The sequence below is a fragment of the Doryrhamphus excisus genome, chromosome 17 (genome assembly GCF_030265055.1).
Source record: "Doryrhamphus excisus isolate RoL2022-K1 chromosome 17, RoL_Dexc_1.0, whole genome shotgun sequence".
NCBI classification, from domain to species: Eukaryota; Metazoa; Chordata; class Actinopteri; order Syngnathiformes; family Syngnathidae; genus Doryrhamphus; species Doryrhamphus excisus.
In genome coordinates this window covers 4,318,408-4,341,117 of record NC_080482.1, presented here as the reverse complement: position 1 = coordinate 4,341,117, position 22,710 = coordinate 4,318,408, and the positions used below count along the sequence as shown (strand labels likewise).

Below are 22,710 nucleotides of genomic sequence, written 5' to 3'. Positions count from 1 at the left end.
CTTTTTCATGATTTTGATACATGTTTTTTTCACACTTACAGCCGCGACATGGCTCTGCACTGTCACTACATTTGTCATGTAGTTACACTTCAATGCCCCTAGATGGCACTAATGTACTAATGTGTTAGGCTACTGTGGAGTATGTCCTGTACGGAAGAGCTGTCGTTGTGTTGTCCCTATTACAAAAATAAAATGTTTCCACGCACTCTGAAATAAAGCGATACATTTCTCTCCTTTTAGTTGCTATATAAATACATCACAAACAATATTTGATAATCCTACACAAGCGATGCGAGACAGATGACGTCACAGACCCACCACGTGACCACCAAAGTGAGCTTTGACGATAAGCCAACATAATATCAGAACATTTCGAAGAATATTACTCACTTCAGTCGACATTTTCCGGATATTTTTGTTGTCTTATACCCTATAAAGAAGTAATTCCACTTTTCGTAAGCGGAAGATGACGTATTTCCGCACATTTATTCTTCTTCTATGGTTTGGAGTGTCACGTGTTTCCGTCTGCGTGCCATACACAACCACAGCGCCACACGCAGGTATAGAAAGACGGAACACAAATGTCCCCCAAAAGACAATCATATTTTGCAGATTAGACTGCAAATAGTGACATTTTAATTTAATAAATTAAAAAAAAATAAATAAATAAAATTTTTATTTTACTAACATGTCTTTCAAGATGAAATGCCTGTCCCTGTTTTCTGATTTCATAAAATAAATTAAACAAATGCAACCTATAGTCCAGTACATGTGTTTTTCTCTTCATTGTGCATTTTTGGCTCGTGCAACTTATATTCTGGAGAATTTATAGTGCAGAAAATACACTAATATGAAAATTCCTATTTTTATGTCAATCAATATACAGTAACATACCCGCTCCCATCTGGGTTATAAGAAGTCCTTGAGATCAAGGTCTGCCAGAGGATCCTTGGGCTTTTTGGGACTCTGGCTTTCAGGTCCAGGAGAAATCTGTGAATAAAAACAGAAATTAGCGCATATTGTACACATAAATTGACCAGTTATAGTATGTAATGCACTGGTATGCATTATGTGTATATGCAGGTTTAAAGACACGGTACCTCTAAATCCAACAGCCTATATAGTACAGTATTATGTGCCTATGTGAACATGGAAGTGAGTAAATACAGTATTACTGTAAAGAATACTAAAATGTATTTTGTTACTATTATTAATATGGTTTAATGACCTGAAAAACCTTATTATAACTGGTTAGACATTCATCATTCATTGTGTTTAACCATAAGGGTGCCTTCTGTGCCTACCGGCGCTCCAGGAGCAGCTCCGACCATGCCAAAAGGAGGTCTCATCATAGGCTGCCCCATCATAGGCTGTGCCATCATGGGCTGCATCATGGCAGCTCCTGGGCCACCTGTAGCCGGCTGAAGACAGTACATTTGTTGGATGGAGGCCTCCGTTATTTATTGTAATGAACGTTTATGTGGATTATATGTGGAGATACTGTATCACTATCAATGCAAAGACTCACCATGCCAAAGCCAGGCTGTGCACTCATAGGTGGTACCATTGCTCCACTTGGTGGCGCTGCTCCAGGGCCTCCAGGAGCCACACCAGCCTGGATGGAAGTTCATGAGAGGTTACTGAATATTTGTATATATATATGCAGCGTATGCTCCCAATAAACACGCTACGGGTTGGAGAATCCTCCATGCTCACCATGGGGGCTCCTGGTGTAGTCCAGCTTGTAGGGGCCACTTGGGGGGTCCAGTTGGCTCCTCCGGTCAGCTTCTTCTCACTTTGTGGATCCCTTTAGGAGACCATTACAGTGTACTATTTATACTTAAATTACAAGCAAATGTTGCATAATTATTGTCAATTATTGTCATACTTACTTTCTCTTCACACCCAGGTCTGAATAGAGGAAAGACAAACCAAATAAGTATCAACATGTTAGCCTCCATACACCATGCATGTACCTCCAACCAGGTTGGCCAGTGAAGAATCCAGGTCCCCTCCGATGGTCTTGGTCGGGGGAGGAGTTGCAGGTGGAACAGCTGTAATGTTCTCCATTGTCACGGGAGTTCCCATGCTCCCGGCCGCACTTCCTGTTGTGCTTCCCCCGGTGCTCTGCGGTGTCACGGCAGGCATCAGCAAGTCGCCTAATCCATCAAACACTTGAGGAGAGGGTGGGAGAGGCAGGACATGAGAGAACCAACACAGATTACAAGGCCGTTAATCCCACACAGGACGCGGGCAGATGTGAGAGCAGACGGTAACGCTGAGGGACGCCATCCAGCTGTGAGAGCAGGCCAGAGTAGGAATATACTTGAACATACAAAAGGGGTAGCAGGAAGCCTAACATGGAAACTCCAAGCAATCTTCTATTGGATGTTTTCATTCCAATAATGCAGAATATTAGGTTTATTTTTAGTTTGTTAGTTATTTTTAGTATATAATCTTTAGTTTATTATTCAATTAATTGCACATGTACATTGCCTCATGCAGGAGACAAACAGGGATTAGGAATCCATATTAAACATGCAAATGACCCTAAAAACGAGATACACACTTGTCAAAAGTGCACATGCTGCATTGCACTGTGGAGTTGAACTCACCAATTACACATTAGAAGAAGCAAGCAAGAGGAAGCCGGCAGAGAGGAAGAGGTGTAGATTAAAGTGGCGCGGGAAGATGAACGAAGCAGAAGTTAAGATGAGGTGTGAAAAGAAGGAGGAAGCACAGCATTTGTGAATCGAGTGGAACAAGATAGAAGAGGTACAAAATCAGAGAAATCGCTAAGAGAGAAAGCAGTGGTGACAAATCAAGCAGTCAGCAAAAGTGATCGAGGCATGTCCCAATGTATCATTCATGCACACGTCAGGCTCTCAGCAGGAAGTAGATGCTAGCAGCTTTCCATGACAGGGCTGAGGCCAAGTTGTGCATTTCAACGCATTTCATAGCAAATAATCTAAATCGGAAGCTTTGACTCGCCGCATTGGTAATGGTAATGGTTTTATTTCATTTGAACATGCATCAGATTACAATTGAATGCATCACATAATCAGTTCACAGTTCCACATTTCCGAAAGGAGTAGGAAGAAGCAAAGCTTATTAAATCCTACCCCTCCATCTGGTACTTTTACAATAACTGTACAGTAACTGTTACATTTGTTCACTTCCTGCTTTCCTAATATAGTTTAATTTTTTTTTTGTCACGTACCGTAGTACAAGGTGATATGACCATACAATGACATAATGGGTACCATAGTAACTGTCAATATAGTGATATGTATATCTTGAATTGGCTCATCGTTGTGCATTGTTTGAGGGTCTTACTCAATCCATTCCATAGTTTGATTCCACATACTGAAATGCTACGGCTTTTTAACGTAGTCCTAACATATAAGTGTTTCAAATTTTGTTGCTTTAACAAAATTGACGTAAGGCTAGACTATATATTTTACACGTAACAGTCCACCTGGAATTATTGTATCTGTAAAAGTGTCATGCATTCTGCTATATGTGCTTGTGTCCCTTTTTTCAGGAGCACTTTGTAAACAGTAGACCACATAAATAATAAAATTGATAAAACAGCTACTTAAACCATCAAGGTTGTATGTTAAGTTTAAATGAAATACTTTGGAATGAACGGGCGGGCCGTATTCAAACACTCGACGGGCCAGATGTGGCCCCCACGCCGCAGTTTGCCCACCCCTGCTCTAAATTGTCCATAGGTATGAATGTGAGTGTGAATGGTTGTTTGTCTATATGTGCCCTGGCGACCAGTTCAGGGTGCACCCTGCTGTAGTAGGCTCCAGCACCCCCCCCTGCGACCCTAGTGAGGACAATAATGGATGGCTACTTACTTGAAGCATCAAAACCACCAGAGGGAGCCGGGGTGGTGCTTGCAGGTTCAGGTACAGCTGCTGCGGACGATACCATCTGTACAGCAGGGACGGGGGGTGTTGGAGAGGGAAGTGTTCCCATAGCTTCAAAGCCCGACTCAAGAAGATCATTCTGCACTGGGGCCAGGGTGGGGGCCGCAGTTGGAGCCAGGGTGGGGGACATTAGATCTAAAGGATAAAACACGACTGTGACTATCAGCAGCAATTAATGTAATTACATTTAATGTCATGTAATTAACATTGAAATGAGCTCTCCAAGGTGTTGCATAATGTACTGTATTGTATAACCCCAAAAAGTAGTACCTCCCAACAGGTCACCTCCGGGCGCCCCAGGAGCGGAGCTCTGCGTCTCCTCTACAGACCCACTGAAGGAGTCTGCAGGAACATCACGGTTCAGCAAAGGGTGCAGAAAGGAGGGTGGAGTTCATGGAATCATCATCAGAATAAAGATATCATTGAAGGCTGATATCTTGAGTACTAGATTCGAATATGATCCTGTTATCGGTATCGTGTTGACAAAACAGGAGCAGCGTGAAAGATGATACCTAGCAGATCAATGACTGGAGCTGACTCGGCTTTGGGTGGAGAAGAAGCCTCTGGAGCCGGAGCAGCAACGGCAGCTGCAGGTGGAGGATGAGGTGCAGGATCTGAAGATGAAAATGTGTTTTGTTTATGAAAAATCTGTGAGTGCAACCTGATTATTTCAAGAATTCTAGCGAAGGAAGCAAAGCAAAAAGCGGGTCTTCATGCACCTTTACCCCCGCTTGGGGGGGAAGGGCTGGTGGTGAGAAAAGGAAGTGAGAGGTGATGCAGTGAAAGTAGAGCGGCTTAACTCACCGGTCACGATGTCTCCTGCCGGAGCAGGCTCAGGCAAAGGTGAGGGCCCGCGCGAAACAGCAGGGAGGTCTAATTTACCAACGCAAGCAAGAGGCAGAGTACGAGAAAGAAGAAAACGGTGGAAGCAAAGAAAAGTATTAGCATAGCAGGTAGAACCAGACGGCAGCCACAGGGACGACACGATGCACCAAGAGTGGGGTTCCATGCAATGCTCATATCACTATGGGGGACAAACCAAGACAAAAAGGACTTTTTGACAGTAGAGTGGAAGTTTGGAAAACCAGAAGACATAAAAAGGTTCCACACACAGAAGAATGCATATCTGCTTGTACCTGCACCAAAAAGGTCTACGCTAGGAGTGGTAGCAGCTTTGGATTCTGTGGTGGGACTTTGCTCAGGCATAGATTCAAGCACATCTAGGACACACAATCAAAATATGTTCATACAGATTTCAAGTCCAGTGCAAACACAATGATGCCATAAGAGAAAGCAGAGAAAGCAGCTATTTTCATAACTAAGGAGTCTATTGGGTGCAGTGCAAAATGAATGTGGTAATAATTAAAGGGAAATATTGCCATCTTCAGGTCTTTTAGGAATATTTACAACCCCGGGTCGACACTATACAAACTCTAAATCAGTGGCGTCATTAGGCCTAAAATCTTCTTAAGTCCCCCTAAATAATTTGATATTTTTTATAGATTTAAAATATATAAATTTCATATATTAGGGCAAAAGCAGGCTAATAAGCAAGAAAATAAGCAGGCTAATACTAGCCTACTACTGCTACTACTACTACTAGTAGTAGTAGGCTAGTACTACAGTACTAGTAGTAGGTTAGTACTAGTACATTTTTGTCTTGATGAATACTAGCCTACTACTACTACTACTACTACTAGTAGTAGTAGTACATTTAGTACTACTACAGTAGTACATTTACCAACCATTTTTGTACATTTTTGTCTTGGCTAATACTAGCCTACTACTACTACTACTACTACTACTACTACTACTACTAGTAGTAGTAGTACATTTAGTACTACTACAGTAGTACATTTTTGTACATTTACCAACCATTTTTGTACATTTTTTGTCTTGGCTAATACTTTTTTGTCTTGGCTAATACTAGCCTACTACTACTACTAGTAGTAGTAGGCTAGTACTAGTAGTAGTAGTAGTAGTAGTAGGCTAGTATTAGCCAAGACAAAAATGTACTACCGTAGTAGTAGTACTAAATGTACTACTACTACTACTACTACTACTACTACTACTACTACTACTACTACTACTACTAGTACTAGTAGTAGTAGTGGGCTAGTATTAGCCTGCTTATTGGCTTGCTTATTAGCCTGCTTTTGCCTTATTATATGAAATTTGTCAGATAATTTTTTGTCAGATAGTTTTTGTAAAAAAAAAGTAGTAGTAATAATCAGATGAAGAATAATGATGATAGTAATAATAATAGGCAAATTAATAACATAATAATGATTATTATATAATTGATCACTGACAGAATGGTTGTAGAGCTTGAGCAGCAGTTTTGCAGTATAGATTGTGCGTACTTGTGTAAATGGTTCTTGTTCCTTATTTGTTTTTTGGATTTTTGGATTGATTTTTTTTGAATGTCTACTACATTCATTCATATCCTGTGCATCTCCAGGGGGCTAAGACCCCCCCGTCCTCAGAACCTAATGACGCCCCTGCTGTAAAATAATGGTTCTCAGTTATTTTCTGTCATATCCCCACTGGGGGACAGAAATGCCCCAGAAATTAAAGTCCTCCCTGTCTCCCAAACCCCCCATGGCAGTTCACCGCACTGCTCAAAAATATGGACGGTCCCACGAGTGGCGAGGACACTGGAAAAATGCAAAACTAACCAGTAACCAGCCAGAATGAACCAGTGAGAGGGAAGCGGTCTGCAAAATCCTTCCTTGCTAATTTGAACTCCCCATTAGCACATGCAACAGTCATCATTAGTGCTTCCTGACTGGGGAGTTACATTGTAATTATTATTTCCTGTGGATAAATCTCTCTGTCAACCTTGGAGCTTCCATTGCTGGAGTTCAACATAACGGAGATAGCACTGACAGTGCAAAAGATTAATGCAACACAGTCGTATTCAGGAAAGGAGCAACTTCATTCACTTGAATTAAAGTGCATAACCTACCAAGCATACATCCATCGTCAGTATTTGAAACAGTTCACAAGCAAGGGAATCAAACAAAATCCCTTCAAGCGCAACACTGGCACGTAGTTGGGATTATTAGGTTAGTAATTGCAGCAAATTGAGCCACCTCTGCTGATAATGAGGTAGAAATTACCAGTAAAATCCAGAAGAGTGACGTATTATTTAGAATTTAGGATTTGTAGTGCTTTGCAAAGGTGGCCAAGATGCTTAAGTAAGTGCTTAATGGTTTAAGAAAATGTTGGAAAAAAGGAAAAAGGGGTAAGACATGCAAGGACAGTAAAAGCCTCATATCATTCTGTCATGTCCCAGTAAGAGCAATCATCACATGGGATGGCGGAGAGCATAATGACAGCGAAAGGACATTACCACCAAATAAATCTAGAGTCGGTGCAGCTGCGGACTCTGTGGTGGTGGTGGTGGTGTCCGTGGTGGCAGTGGTGGTGATAGAAGGGGTGGGGGCAGCGATGGTCGGCGCCTCACTACAGGTGGGAGGGGTGATGGCGGTAGCCCCAGTGTCAGCGGGCCTCATAGCAAACAGGTCCAGCTCTGGAGCAATGTCTGCACTCCCCTCAGTTGTAGCAAAGGGGTCTTCGTTGGAAGCAGCAGGGGGTGGAGTTGAAGGGTCGGGGTGGGGGTGGGGGGGTTATGATAAGAGGGGAGATATGGAGGATTAAAACAACACATAGGAATATATGTGTATGTAATGCAAGAAGCTTGTGATTATCTTCATGAGTGTTAGAAGCGTTGGAAGTCAATCACCGCAGCAAACATCCCTGATTAGTTGGTCATTAAATACATATGAGCACACTAATGCATTATTTTAATTACACTGGTCCTACACGGGTATAGTATGTTTAAACGCTTATTTTCTTTTGGACCAGGCCCGCCCTTCCCTATACACAGCACAGGGCCCCACGATCCATGCAGTGCCCATTTTGCAGGACATACCCGTTTTTTAATTTTTAAAAATAAATTAAAGAAAAAAAATCATTTTAGAAAAATAAAGTCTAAATATTAACAAAAAAAGTTGTAATTTAACAAGAAAAAGTAATAATTTTACGAGAATAATGCTATAATATTATGAGGAAAATTAACATAATTTTCATAGCATCATAGCAATAAAGTCATAATTATGAGAAAATAATTTACAATTTATAACACAATAATATTTTTTTGGTAGCATAGATGTGAAATATAAAATAATTGTTTTAAAGCCATAATATGAGAAACTAACTAAATCATGTTGGGGAAAAAGTTTATAATATTATGAGCCATTATTAAGTCATAATATTAATAGAAGAAAATTTAAAAAGCGTTTAAACATTTTTTTTTTTTTTTTTACAAAGCTGAGATGCATATTTCATCCTTTCAGTATGTGTTTGGACACCCCTGATGTAAAAGAAAAAAAATAGACGAGTAATATGACACCACATTCATTGCCATACCTCTTCGTGTAATGGTACAGCTGCTACATTTTAAGGCAAATTCTGTTCTGGGCCCTGATTTGGCAAAAAAATAGCCAAGTGCTGTACCCACTACACATATATATTTTCATGTTTAATTAGAAAAAATATATATTTGTAAATTTACTGCCAAAGACCAATAACATTCTATTGCCGACGTGTCTTTGAGCAAAACATCACGTCAGCACACACATACTTTCACAAGAGACTGTTTTGTCACCCACCGGATTCACCAAACGCATCAGTAGCGGGACCGGCGGCCACAGCTGCAGGACCATCTCCTGGGGAAGGTGCAAAGGCATCTATGGTATCGGCCACAAAAAGAGCCAAAACGCAACACAAACACACCGAAAGTGGACAAACAGATGGAATGGACAAAACAACAACATAAATGAGAGGTCAGCATCAGGGAAAAGCAGGGAATACAAGAAATATGCAGCCTAGCAGTCATCGCTTTGACTGGGGAGTTATTAGAGGGCTGCATAGTGCTGCATTCAGGTGAGGTGAGGCATATTGTCACAAGTTGCTTGTACTCTGTGACAAGAGGGAGAATGTTGAGTTTGGAATGGACGAGGTTATTTGCCTCCTTGACAAAGATACTAATTCATCTGCTTAGGAAGTTCTCACATAGTGCCCTCCAGAACTGTAATACTTCTCCTTGTATCCACTCTTGCCCCATCGGAACTGATACCACTAACAGTTATTATAGTGCATTTCTTCAATGAAATGGTTGGACTGGCTATGATCGATATTTGTGCAAAGGTTATGATTGATTTTCCATTTTCTGTCATATTCACAATTGCTAATTTTCCAGTTTTTATATTGTTTTCACCTCTAAAAGCAGTCTAAACAGGTGGTGTAAACTATCTGATCCAGATGTTAATACTTGGAAATAAAAACTGAAATGTTGCTCTCTCATCTTTTGATGTCAATCTCACATGTTTTCGGTTTAGAGCATGGGTGGGCAAACTGTGGCCTGGGAGCCACATCCGGCCCGCCGAGTGTTTAAATACGGCCCGCCCGTTCTTTCCAAAGTATTTCATTGAAACTTAACATACAACCTGGCATCATGGCTTGAGTCAACCTTTTGATGGTTTTATGTAGCTTTTTTTTTTTTATGAATTTGGTTATTTGATGTGATCTGCTGTTTACAAAGTGCTCCTGAAAAAAAGGGACACAAGCACATATAGCAGGCTGCATGAAACCTTTACAGATACAATAATTCTAGGTGGACTGTTAGAATTATATGTGTAAAATATATAGTTTGGTTAAATCAATGCGGCCCGCGAGTCAAAAAGTTTGCCCACCCCTGGTCTAGAGCAAACATTAAAAAAAAAAACGTTCAAATCCTTCTGGAGGGCACTTTGAGCAAACTTTGCATTTTAAGTACAGGTTTCATATATTTACTGCACTTTGTCATACTGTGTTTTTACATAAAGCATATTCAAAAAAGGCAGGGTTGGCATATCTGAAAAATGTGAGTCATAAGCACATAAAGGGTTGATTGCAGTGTGATTCTTACTGAATATAAGAATCACTGAACGTTCTCCGCATGCTAAAGCGACACTGCACTGTGACAATAGACACTACTTGATCCAACGCAAGTAGAATGCTTAGAATGACTCGCATTCATGGGATATGCCATTCAGGCTTCCATTTTGTTGCTCTGTGCAGCACGGTGGACAGCGGGACGCCGGTGTTGGACAGCGGGACGCCGTGCTTGCACAGAAGCCACAAAGAATGAGATGTAAAACATGGATAAAGGTAAAGATACAATGTGACATCCATAGGCGTGGCTTTGTGATCATTGTAACAAATGTTACTTCTGCACGAGCCGCCTCCTTTTAGATAGTACTTGTACCTAAAATTCACCAGTTGTCATCATAAAACACACACATTAAATCCTTGTTGCAGCAGATGAGCTGCCCAGCTGTGTAACCTAACCCGTATTGTGCCCTCTATCCCCAACATGGACCGACTAACCTCCAAAAAGGTCGATGTCTCTAACTGCCGTGGTGACGGGAGCCGCAACAGGCAGGGAGGTCGGTGCAGGCATGGTTGCAGCAGGAGCGGCTGCGGCTGCAGCTGCAGCGACCGCAGGGGCAGCTGCAGAATCGGCAGCAGCTTCTTTCTTTGCTTGTGGAGCTTCGGAAGCTCTGGCATTGGCAGTTGGAGCGGCTGCATCCATACAACAACAACCCAGAGAAGGTCAGATGAGGAAGACAGACAGATAGACTTCATAAGGAAATAATCATATTACTCACCATCGGCCAATAGATCTGCACAAGAGGCGGACAGAAAGGGAACCATTGATGAATGACAGCATGAATGGATAACAATGCCAATGTGTATTCATCAGTTTTCATTTTCATCACCTCCCCATCCAGTGGTAGTGGAAGGCGCTGCAGCACCCTGAGCTGAGGAGGACATGGGGTCTAGATCCAACAGGAAGCCATCATCAAGGGCACTAGAAGCATGTTGCATATATTAGTTGATGATACGTAAATATGTAAATGTGATATGCCTATGTAAAGGCACTTAGTACCTGCTGGCGGTTGTGGTGGGGGCTACTGCTGTGGGTGTTACAGAGGGTGGCGGGGGTTTGGCGGGCGGCCCGGGGCGAGCAGGGGGCCCGGCAGCAGCGGGCGGTGCAGGCTTGGGTGGTGCAGCCGATGGGGCGGCAGCAGCTGAGCTGTTGTTGGCTGCTGTGTCCTGTCAGCGTCCGACAAGGTAAACAACAGTTAGGTGGGGTCATGTGATTTGGCTTCCATGAAATAAAAGGTGGAATTATTATTCCTTATTCCTAGTTATTGTCATTGAAGTATTTATTAAGGAGGGATGGATTTGGGTTGGGTTGACTTACCTTGGCAGGAGACCTGTAAAACCAACAACAGCATATCAATGAAAAACATCATGCGGAAAGCACAGTGATATTTTAAGTATTCCACGTTCAACTACAACATAAACGACAAGCATGCCAGAAATACAAATACCAACCACAACAAATTATTCTTATCTATGTGAAATTTTTACAAAGTTTAATTTTTGAGAACTTCCTCAAGACCATGCAAGTTGACCCGCAACATTCTGCTCCATAAGTGAATTTTTGTACTACTCCATAACTTATTCTATAAAAGCACATTTTAGTTCAGGATTACTATATTGACAGCATGAATGATCAACACATAAAAAGAGATGATTATGGGATGGAATTTGGAGTACCAGTGACAAAGCATACTTACTTATCTTCTCTGTATTAAGTAAAGATCAGAAGAAACATTGTGTTACATTGTTGACACACAATAAACCAAAGTGTCCAAGTTTGTTTCATTTTCCCCACAAAAAAATGTAGTTGAAGTGCAAAACCACCCGGAATCACTTAAGTTGATCAATATTATGTTATTGTTAAAGCCCCAGCAGATTTAATTGTAAACGACTTACGGCTTCCTTCCCTCCAGAGTGTTGAGATGGGTCTCCAAGGACTCCAAAAGACTTTCTGGGGCCTGGGAGATAAAATGGAGGTTACTACAAAAATAGTAAAATTAAACCTTGGTTTTTAGATGCAGCAGTTTTTGCAAAAAAAAAAAAAATCTAAATTTTGCCTCAGGTTTCATACCCCGTCGTACAATATTGATGGTAACAAGCTAGTCCATTTGCCCTGTACTGTGTAATTTCATGAGTACTCATACAAATCACCATACCTACTTACTGTCCGTGCATTATGTGACTGCAAAATAACCCACCACGGGGCCAAAGAAAGTTGCCAGAAAGAGTGCCAGCAATCTCATACAAAACGGTAAGAAACATGCTTGAATTCAACAAAAAGTAAAAGAAGAGAAAATGAGATCCAACTATTCTATCCAGTAGTTCACATCCAGTAGACACCCAACCATGCTAGCATTGTCATGTCAGTCAGTCAATCGGTTAACGAGCATACCTGAGTGAGATCCGGGATGTCATTTTTGTCTATTCCCACTTGCTGGACACAAAGAACACAAAGACATTTCAGCGATGAACATTATCGTTATGACGTAATGACGTCTCAGCTCACCTCTGCGATTTTGAAGAAGTCAGAAACCCGAGTCATTCGTGTCAGAAATCGCTTGTAGATCTCCAGCCCGTCTTTACACTGGCTTCTCTTCATCTGGAAAAATTTCTCTACGAAAAAAAAAAAACAAAATAGCAATATGGAAATACAGTATAAGATTACTTTGGTATGTTATTCTCTTTGACTAGAAAAAAACAGAAATTAAATTGATAAAAGTCAGAAGGATAAAATGTACTGAGGATTAAAAAGCGGAGGTCATGTGGTGCTTAGCACTGAATGAAATGGAGTAACATTAGAACAAGTATTTCAATAATGCTGAGATGAAATACCATACCTAGGAGATTTATGATGCCGTCATTGTAGCAGGCGTATAACTTTATCAAGTCTTTGAAGAGCAGGAGAAAGCAAGCATTTATCACTCCATTGTTCAATTCTGGTGGGTGCACCTGTGGACGGAATTACAGTAAAGAAAATAACTATGCATGCATATAACATTATATATGGAGAATGCATTATATATGGAGAATGCATTATATATGGAGAATGCAGATTTCCTGGACAGTTTTGTGAGCTTACAAAGTAAAATGACTCCCGAGTAGAAATTTGGACTCACTTCAAAATCCAACAGTGCATCAATCTGGCCCTGCAGAATAGGCATCCCTTTCAGCAGCTTCTCTACTGTCATGGTCCTCATGGCTCCTTCAGCTCTGTGTTGGAATGGAAAAAACACAGGATTTAACGTTACCACTTTTGGGGAATATTTTAAACACTGATCAGATTGGTGTGACATTTTATGATTTAGGAGGGCTATTGTGTCCATGGGTGCCGAGAAAGAGGGAAGAGTTAGGGACAATTTCAAGGTCCCCTGACTGACAGGGGGCCCAAAAATGTGGTAGTTATTAAAAGAAATAAAGGGGGGCGTCCTGGTTGTACCCCAGCCATAAAATCACCGTAATTTAGACAAAAACATATTAGCTTGGGTGATGGATGATCGCTACATTTGGAGGTAATCGACTTTTGTGATTTCCCTTTTTTAATGAAAATCGGCCAATACTGATCGGTTGGCGATCGATTACAGCATCCCTACCCTTCATACATCAAACATATGAATTTATCGCCATCTTATGAACACAAGTAACATGGTCATTCATTCATTCATTCATTTTCTACCGCTTATCCTCACTAGGGTCTCAGCGGTGCTGGAGCCTATCCCAGCTGTCTTGGGGCGAGAGGCGGGGTACACCCTGGACTGGTCACCAGCCAATCACAGGGCACATATAGACAAACAACCATTCACACTCACATTCATACCTATGGACAATTTGGAGTCGCCAATTAACCTAGCATGTTTTTGGAATGTGGGAGGAAACCGGAGTACCCGGAGAAAACCCACGCATGCACAGGGAGAACATGTAAACTCCACACAGATATGGCCAAGGGTGGAATTGAACTTGTGGCTCCTAGATGTAAGACCTGCACACTAACCACTTGTTCACCATGCAGCCAGATTGAGTATCAGTGAAGGTTTAAACACAGCATATAAGGTGAAGAAAGGATAACGTCGAAACTGGTCAAGCAACAACGTAATAAAAAAAAACAAACATACCCTTTCTTGACTCTGACAAAATCAAAAGACATCTGTCTGTAAGTGAAGGACTTCTCGTTGAGATAGCGGCTGTAGCGTCTGATAAAAGTTGACATGTCATAGCCTAAGGGAGACACACAAATAATAACAATAATGCACACACACTTTCTTTTCCAGTGTCGGAAGAGGATGGCGGCGTGAGAAGATGACGTTTGAATATTTGAGTTTGAGAAAAACGTACCATGGGAGCCTGTTTTGTCCAGGAAGTTGGCAAGGTTGAACAAGGTGTTCCTGGATGAAAGGAACTGCAGAAATTTCTAAAAGAGAACACAAACACACAACATTTACTTTGACCTACAAGAAGGAACTCAAAGCTTGACGGGTTGACACATATCGTACACACTTGGCGTACAGGATGTAGAATTAACACATAGTACATTCAAACGTCTATCACACAATTTCCCTGATGCTATTTTCTTTTGTTTTTTCATAGTTTTCAGACTCTACAATGTAAACACATTGATTAAGAGGACGTGTCCATACGTTTGATCCATATTGGACATTCTGGTGCAACATCTCGTCCAAATGTCATATCACGCATCATGCCTTCATATCATGTCATTTTACATTTAACCAAAACTTTTCACATTGATGATACTATTACTAATTATGCTGTGTGTGTGTGTGTGTGTGTGTGTGTGTGTGCGTCCTCACCTCGTTGCCATGCACCATGAGGTGGTGTGTAGTAATAAGGGCCTTGAAAACCACCACCCAGCTGGCATTGCCCGCCCTCTCTATCAGTGTATCGGCCATCTGGGGAACGTTCCCACTGGTGTCCTGGGAGGCCTGGATCAGGTCTGGGAATTAGAGAATCGAGAGTAGGGAGGGAGGGGATGATTTCAGATGATGGATAGCACAAATGGACTTGCTTAATCTATTGGATCCCTTTTTTTTTTCCAAACCATTACAACGCGAGCGGAGTAATGATATAGAAGGTGATATACAAGATGCAGTCAAATGAAAAATAGGAGGGTGCCAGACTAAAGTTAACAGCTGTGTAAAAGGGGCTTTTCTCTCTTGTATGCACCATTTAACGTGTGCTTGAAGGCATCATTTCACCATGCCAGTCCAAATCAAGTTAATTCATATGCACCTCTCTTATCTCATCACATACAGATATAAGGCAGTTTTTTAGTGACAGAATCTCTGGATATTCCACTGCAGAAAGTGAAATTAGACACAGTATAGCATCACAGTTAAATTGACACTTAAATGGAGCCTTTTCACTGAGTAATTATAGAGCTTGATACTACACAGCTGCAGTATCATTTACTTCAAACTGCAGAAATATGCAACGTACACGGGAACATTCACACAATGTGAATGGGACAATTCGGACAGTGAAATGTGGCTTTCCCGTGTATTTTGACATAACATGAAAAGTGACTTTTCAAGGTCGTTTTTTCGTCACGCTACAATCAAGCCACGTTGCTTTGGGCTATCTGCTGTTATCGTCTTTTATAGCAAAGCAGCAAATACGCATACACACGGCACAAAGGATAACCCCTCCAGGCATGATGAGTCAGCAGCCACATCCCACACTTTTCCTCCGTGTGTCTCACTCTTTGCTTCCCACTGAAGCTGGCACTACTGATTCTGGTACTAAGTCTACCCGTAAGGGATATCCGTATATCCCAGGTTGGGTCGCAGGGGCAGAAAGTTGTCAAATTTGAATTTGAAGTTGAATTTTTTTAGTTAGTTGTCCATGTGGTCTGGGTTTTTCCCGAGGCCTCCTTCCAGTCGTTAAGCCATCTGGCTCCTAGTGGTTCTACTCAGAGTCTTAGGGAGAGCCCAGCAACCCTACGTAGAAAAAAAGTCTTTCTACCCACAATCTTGTCCTTTCGGTCACTACCCAAAGCTCATGACCATAGATGAGGGTAGGAACGACCGGTATCACCATCACTGTACACGTCGCACCAATTTGTCTGTCAATCATGAGTTCCATCCTTCCCCCACTTGTCAACAAGACCCTGAGGTACTTAAACTCCTCCACCCAGAGATGGCACACCACTTCGGACCCGGACTTGGAGGTGTTGATTCTCATCCCGGGTCCATTCGTATTTGGTTGTGAATCAAACCGGTGAGAGTTGAAGGTCACGGCTCGTTGACCACATTATCTGCAAAACCTAAACCGGAACCTCTAAACGCCCTGGCTGCACCGGGAAATTCTGTCGGTTTAATGAACCGATTTGGTCTACCCTGGTGGAGTCCAGACCTATTTATTGCTGGCAATATGAAGCAAACTGGACACTGGACAACCAAGACCCTGAATTAGGTGGTCCAGTAACCCACATTCCCGAAGTACTCCCCATGGACGCTCAAATGCCTTCTCCAAGTCCACAAAACACATAAAAACAAGTTGAACAAATTCCCATACACTCTAAAGGACCCTTGGTAGAGACTTCAGGGTTGCTAAGAGTTCAGAGTAGACCAGAACCAAAAACTACTTAATCCGAGAGTCAACTATCCTGACCAGCAAGGTTGAGAAGCGTAGTTGAATTAAAACATGACTCTGTAGAGAAACAGGATGAAGTATTAAAAGGTAGTCTGATCTGATTGAGATTCTAAACAAGCACTCAGCAGAAACTCGTGACTCCGCTTTCTGTCTCTTCACTGCTTCCTCTTCATTATTCATGACTGCGAGTAACAACGAGACACAATAAAGCATCACATGGAAACTGTCACACTGACGCAGCGTCGACGAGACGCCGAGTCATTCTGTACTTAATCAGACGATATTCAAAAAACATAAATTGAGGGTAACAATGACTCATGACATTTTCGCTTTAGACTACGACTCTTTTCTCCTCCTATTTTTTTACTTTAGTCTCATAAAATTACAGCAGGTTTTTTTTTCTGCTATTTTTTATACATTTTTGTCTTGGAATTATGACTTTATTTTTTGACTTTATTCCAGTAACATAATTTTTACTGCAACATTATGTTGTTTTGTTCATTTTTCATAATAGCCCTACTTTCAAAAAACAACATATTTAATTTTTTCCTCATAATATTACAGCAGGAGCTGCACGGTGTTTGAGTGGTTAGCGCCCTGGTTCGATCCCACCCTCGGCCATCTCTGTGTGAAGTTTGTATGTCCGGTTTCCTCCCACATTCCAAAAACATGCTAAGTTAATTGGCGACTCCAAATTGTCCATAGGTATGAATGTGAGTGTGAATGGTTGTTTGTCTATATGTGCCCTGTGATTGGCTGGCCACCAGTCCAGGGTGTACCCCGCCTCTCGCCCGAAGACAGCTGGGATAGGCTCCAGCACCCCACGCGACCCTCGTGAGGATAAGCGGTAGAAAATGAATGAATGAATGAATATTACAGCACAATATTACAACTTTTTCTTGTAATATTATTTTTTTTCTCTCAATATTTTTACTTTATTCTTGTAAAATTACTGCAGATTTTTTTGAATTTGCGGTTGTGATTTACAATGAGCCATGCGCCGTTAAAAAAAAAAGTGTGCACTTAACTGCACCATAATTTGGCGACCATGTCCTCATATTTTGTCACTGATTTACATTGTGCACCAGCATGTCGAGGAGGTCTCCATGGTAACAAGCACTTGTATTTGCAGCGGCATCACAGATGCAGTTTACTTCTTTCTGAATTATCATCACAGATGCAAACTCCCACCACAGTAAACCGATACAAACTGTATAATATGAGCACAGCAGCTATGACTCATACAGGCTCCAACACTGATTGAGACACCGACACCGACAAATCTAAACTACAAGAATCCAATGTTGCACGTGCTAAGGGTTTGGATCCGTGATGAGGATCCGTGAAAGTACAGAAGGCCATACAAGTCAGGCTGCATGAGTGATGCTTTGTGAGTTACAAATGAATGGACCATGAAAGCACGGTTTATTTATAGCATCCCCCTCACCCCCCTCCAAGCAACACATAGCAAGGAAAAAATACCCACAATGCACTGTGTAGCAAAGCACCAAACCAACAGTGCAGGCTGGAGGTGACATCTGAGGAAATTCCAGCGGAGGTGCTGATTGCATTATGTGCCATGATGGTGCAGACATGAACATTTACTGTGGCTTCCCAGCACCCCACAACAATGTAGTACGAGTACTGTACTTTTTATGTTTAAAGGCCTCGAGATAACTGCCGTTGAGACCTGCTCTCAGCTCATTATTCTGAAGACACACTGTCTGGAGTATAGACATGCACCACCTACGCCATAGAGATGAGTGCACACATCCCGAGGCCACCGACCAACCTCTCCTATCATTGCTTAGGTCACTGTAATAATTATGGAGTGGCAGAGGCTAAAAGAAAGTGACAAAGTACTAATAAATACCTTTGAACTGCAGATTGACTGCAATTTCGCACAAATTCAGCCACTAAATTAAGATATTACACTAAAAATGTCAACTACATGAATATGATTCATGTATGAAAATATTTTAGATGCACTTATCATAAAACAGCATGACCAAATAATTACACTTAAAGATATTAAAGAATCCACGCATACACGGGGAGAACATGCAAACTCCACACAGAGATGGCCGAGGGTGGAATTGAACCTTGGTCTCCTAGCTGTGAGGTCTGCGCGCTAACCACTAGCCCACCGTGCCGCCCTATTAGTAGTATTATTATTATTAATTACTCAAAATAAACACTGTGGCTCGCCGTTACTTTTTCATGAATTTTGGAGGGTGAACGCAGAGTATTAAAGTATTATTTATTGATAATATCCACTCTGACGGCTTGGTCAGCAAGTGTTAAAAGTAAACTACACTATGGCAGCTTCTGTGCTGTACAATATCAGTATATCGGATAGTACCAGTCATCCATTGTTTTATTCGTTCCGCAGTATTGCACACTATCACAAGTCCCTGGAGAAATAAAAAGTAATTGTAGTTGAGTAAGATGCTCTTTTCAACCACATAAGCAGTATAGTGCTCATACGTATACAAGTACATCTAACTGGCAGAGGTATGAGAGAAACGACATACACTTGAAAGGCAGTGAGTACTCTCAGCGCTACTGCAGAGCTGCCAACATGTACACATTTTTCTTACTCAACATGCAATTCGACTCGTGAATACACTGCTATGCATTATGAGTTCAGTCTGTAGTATTTCAACATTTCAAATGGAGAGGGGGGGTAACTGAGAAGCACTGCTATACGCTGACGCAAGCTAACAGCAGCTGGATGAGAATGGCTTCAGGCAAACAGGCTGTTAGCATGCTATGCTATCAACTGTGCATTCGACACGACATTTTTTTTTTGTAATTGCTATTGATGAAGTGTCCCATTGCAGCCAAAACAAACATAATCGATAGGACCTTCATGGTGAAGAAGCACATTAAATTGACACTGAAGAAACGTTTCCAAAGCACATGGTGTGAATTGAGTACATGTCAAGATTGGTATCGTGTATCAGTGACATCGCTGTGGCAGTGCTCCAACACAAAGCTAGTTTATCTCTCATCATATGTTTAAGTCACTGAATTGAAAAAAATGTAGAATTTATTTGGTGTTCCTGTATCTCAAAGCATCCAAGTACAATTTCTGGGATAATTGCCATTTGTAGTATTTTCTCCTGTTGCTAGGCAATGTTTTCTATGAAACGTCTACGTACTGCTGAGCAATCCAAAAGTACATCTTTCAGATATTCTTCATTTGAGGACCGGCAAGGACATTGAGAGTTGAAGGACTTTCTTGATAGAAAAACAAAACAGTCCCTCGACAGTATACTCGTGCACATAACTAAGACAAGACAACTGATTAATGATAGTCGATGAGCCTCGTTGGTGGAGTTAGCGGGTAGCGCCAGGGCAGTGGCGCCAACTCGACCTGGCTGGTGTGGCTCGATGTGGCTGAATTATGGCTCCATTCGTTTCTAGTTCTCGTGCCTGGGACACACGTCTAACGTGCAATTCTCCAATAAAACCCCAGGCAAAGCAACCACAACTCTTTTTCTAGTTAGCTCCCAGTGTATAGTAAACAATGGGAAGTAGAACACCAACAGGTAGTAACGACCTGTTGGTGTTTGGTGTGAACTCTGGTGTTCATGAATGCATCTTTCTGTGAATGTTATTCCTCATGTCGCTTAAAAAAAGTGTCAGACTTGGCGAGTTTAGAATGTTTTCAAGGTGCATGTCAAGCTCTGCCGGAGGGTTTGGAGGGGGCGGAGCCATCTGGCATTGCTTAAGTTTGGACCGTGGCGCAGGAACATAACAAAGTCTTAAGGAGGAAGTGCCAACGACAGAGGCGGATGAATCCTTGAGGAAGATGTAAACCAGTGGTGGGCAAACTACAGCCCGGGGGCCATATGCGGCCCACCAAGCGTTTGAATCCGGCCCGCCAGTATTTTTTACTTTTAACATGATTGTCTTATTCAGTAAAAAAAAACTGTAACAATAAATTTCGTAGTTTGAGGGAAATGTAAACATATAGCGTGCAGACCTCACAGCTAGGAGACCAGGGTTCAATTCCACCCTCGGCTTATCTCTGTGTGGAGTTTGCATGCTCTTTCTAGAGATTTTCGAAGTACCCAGTTTCCTCCCACATTCCAAAAACATGCTAGGTTAATTGGCCACTCCAAATTGTCCATAGGTATGAATGTGAGTGTGAATGGTTGTTTGTCTATATGTGCCCTGTGATTGGCTTGCCACCAGTCCAGGGTGTACCCCGCCTCTCACCCAAAGACAGCTGGGATAGGCTCCAGCACCCCCGCGACCCTCGTGAGGAAAAGCGGTGAATGAATCAATGAATGAATGAGAACATATAACTTGTAGTATGACACTTTTACAAATCACATTAGACTAATAATTCAAGGCGGACTGTTAGAATTATGTGTTAAATATATGTTCTGGCCCCCCTGCACAATTTTGTAAACTCAACGTGGCCCACGAGTCAAAAAGTTAGCCCACCCCTGATGTAAGCATTCATTTGTGAAGCACTCCATCGATATCATAATTGATTGTCATACTTTTTGTGCAGCCCTATCCAAGAATAAGAACTGTGCCTGTGAACAGTGACAACATAGAGTACAATGGGAAGGCCTCTGTGCATGTCTAGTAACCTTTTCAATTATGCATTCACCAGAAGCAAAGCAGCATGCAGGGTTTGCACCAGTCAGTCAGCTGCAATGACAATCTGCTGTTAATAGGACCTCTACTGACTTATATGTACTCTAACTGAGGTGGCCTCGGCCTTCATTTGGTTCCAGTCCTGCTGTGGATAAAATGCAACTGCAACTGGTTGTTAGCGAGATGCTAGCCTGCTTCCTTGAGCAAGGCACCAAACTGCTCAGGTTTCACCTCATGGTGCAGTCACTGTTTGCGTGCCCCCCCCACTCACTCTGACATACAGTATCTCCTTGCATACACATAGATGAATAGATGGGTGGTTAGATACTCACATTCCAGGTGTTTTTTCTTTGGGGCCGTTTGTTCATGCGTGGTGGATTTACACACAGCTCGGGACACCTCAGATCCAGTCAGGGTGTACTGGGCCGCGGCGATGCGGTCCGTTAGCGTCTGACCCGACATCTTCTCCTCTAAGTGGAGTCCACCCACGCCGATGGAGCGTCCAATGTGGTCCTACCCCCCCACCTCCACGCCAAAATGAAGAGCAGCGTCGGTAATCCCAACTGCTGTCCTCGAAGCCGAACACAATTCTATTGCATAACAATAATGCAATAGGGAAATCAGTCCAAGCATGGAATAATAATCATAATAATAATATTAATAGGCTTCTTACAGTCAAAGTAGAAAATCACCTTCACGATCAAGCTTCCGTGTTATTTTTCGGATGATGCTCTTGAAGCCTCCCCCCACCTCGCAGTCTTCCAGCCCCCCCACCCCCCGCTTAATCCTCGCAGCCTCTCTGACAGTCCTTGTTTGAACAGAGGAACATCAGGTCCTGACTGGCAGCGCTCCACATCCAAGAAATGCGCTCTTCCTCCTCCTCCTCCTCCTCCCCAAGACGCTTCCTGTGTGCGGTGACCCCCCACCCCAGAGACCAGCCCCGGCGAAGCACGCTTCACACGCCGACTCTTCGTTCCTTATTAAATTATTATGTCCATTTGTCGCCTCGACCCGCCCTTTTGCACGAGTCACGTGACAGAATAGGACCAACCCAGCTGCTGCGTATGTCATCGCGAGAGCACGGGAGAAGGAGCGAGAGGACGTGAAGGGTTAATGAAGCGATTCTACAAGCAGGCTGGATGCTTGTCACTTGAAGGTCATAGTGGGCATCCCTTGGCATCCTCTACCATCATGTGGCTTTTATCTCTGTCCATGGTGCTGACACATGCAGGTCTTCTTTCAGCTGCTGGATATTGATGTACAATGAGCGTGTGTATTTTGTTAAATCTGCATTCATGTTGAGCTGTGGACGTATGAACGTAGAAAAATGATGATCATCAAAGAGTGACACAGACATCGATCCATCCGGTCATACATTTTCTATACAGCATGTCACCGGTGAGCTGGAGCCTATTCAAGCTGAATTCAATGATAATGTGGGGGATACCCTGGACCGGTCACCTGTCAATCACAGGACACAAATACACACATTCACACCTATGGTTTCCAATTAATCTAACATGCATGGTTTTGGGATGTTGGGGGAAGCCACAGT

General features: G+C 42.3%; 1 protein-coding gene across 7 annotated transcripts in view; it reads right to left on the bottom strand.

Annotated features, from left to right (window-relative positions):
- snap91a (synaptosome associated protein 91a) overlaps positions 1-22,710 on the bottom strand; it is a 24,461-nt gene extending 1,751 nt beyond the window's left edge. Inside the window, exons 1-28 of one of the 7 annotated variants that reach the window (XM_058052980.1) lie at positions 21,829-22,710; positions 21,488-21,745; positions 14,738-14,880; positions 14,265-14,340; positions 14,045-14,147; positions 13,052-13,145; positions 12,773-12,884; positions 12,442-12,548; positions 12,328-12,369; positions 11,832-11,893; positions 11,254-11,266; positions 10,936-11,102; positions 10,766-10,857; positions 10,655-10,669; positions 10,374-10,568; positions 8,615-8,692; positions 7,294-7,515; positions 5,075-5,158; positions 4,743-4,811; positions 4,451-4,552; positions 4,209-4,280; positions 3,867-4,073; positions 1,977-2,174; positions 1,893-1,911; positions 1,717-1,807; positions 1,529-1,615; positions 1,305-1,421; positions 895-990 (exon numbers count right to left, since the gene is read on the bottom strand). In XM_058052980.1, the coding sequence (XP_057908963.1) occupies positions 910-990; positions 1,305-1,421; positions 1,529-1,615; positions 1,717-1,807; positions 1,893-1,911; positions 1,977-2,174; positions 3,867-4,073; positions 4,209-4,280; positions 4,451-4,552; positions 4,743-4,811; positions 5,075-5,158; positions 7,294-7,515; positions 8,615-8,692; positions 10,374-10,568; positions 10,655-10,669; positions 10,766-10,857; positions 10,936-11,102; positions 11,254-11,266; positions 11,832-11,893; positions 12,328-12,369; positions 12,442-12,548; positions 12,773-12,884; positions 13,052-13,145; positions 14,045-14,147; positions 14,265-14,340; positions 14,738-14,880; positions 21,488-21,617 (2,778 nt within the window). In that variant the 5' untranslated portion in view covers positions 21,618-21,745; positions 21,829-22,710 and the 3' untranslated portion in view covers positions 895-909. Of the gene's footprint in view, positions 1-894; positions 991-1,304; positions 1,422-1,528; positions 1,616-1,716; positions 1,808-1,892; positions 1,912-1,976; positions 2,175-3,866; positions 4,074-4,208; positions 4,281-4,450; positions 4,553-4,742; positions 4,812-5,074; positions 5,159-7,293; positions 7,516-8,614; positions 8,693-10,373; positions 10,569-10,654; positions 10,670-10,765; positions 10,858-10,935; positions 11,642-11,831; positions 11,894-12,327; positions 12,370-12,441; positions 12,549-12,772; positions 12,885-13,051; positions 13,146-14,044; positions 14,148-14,264; positions 14,341-14,737; positions 14,881-21,487; positions 21,746-21,828 lie in introns of those variants that run through there. The other 6 variants (XM_058052982.1, XM_058052983.1, XM_058052981.1 and 3 more) reach the window with 6 other exon arrangements.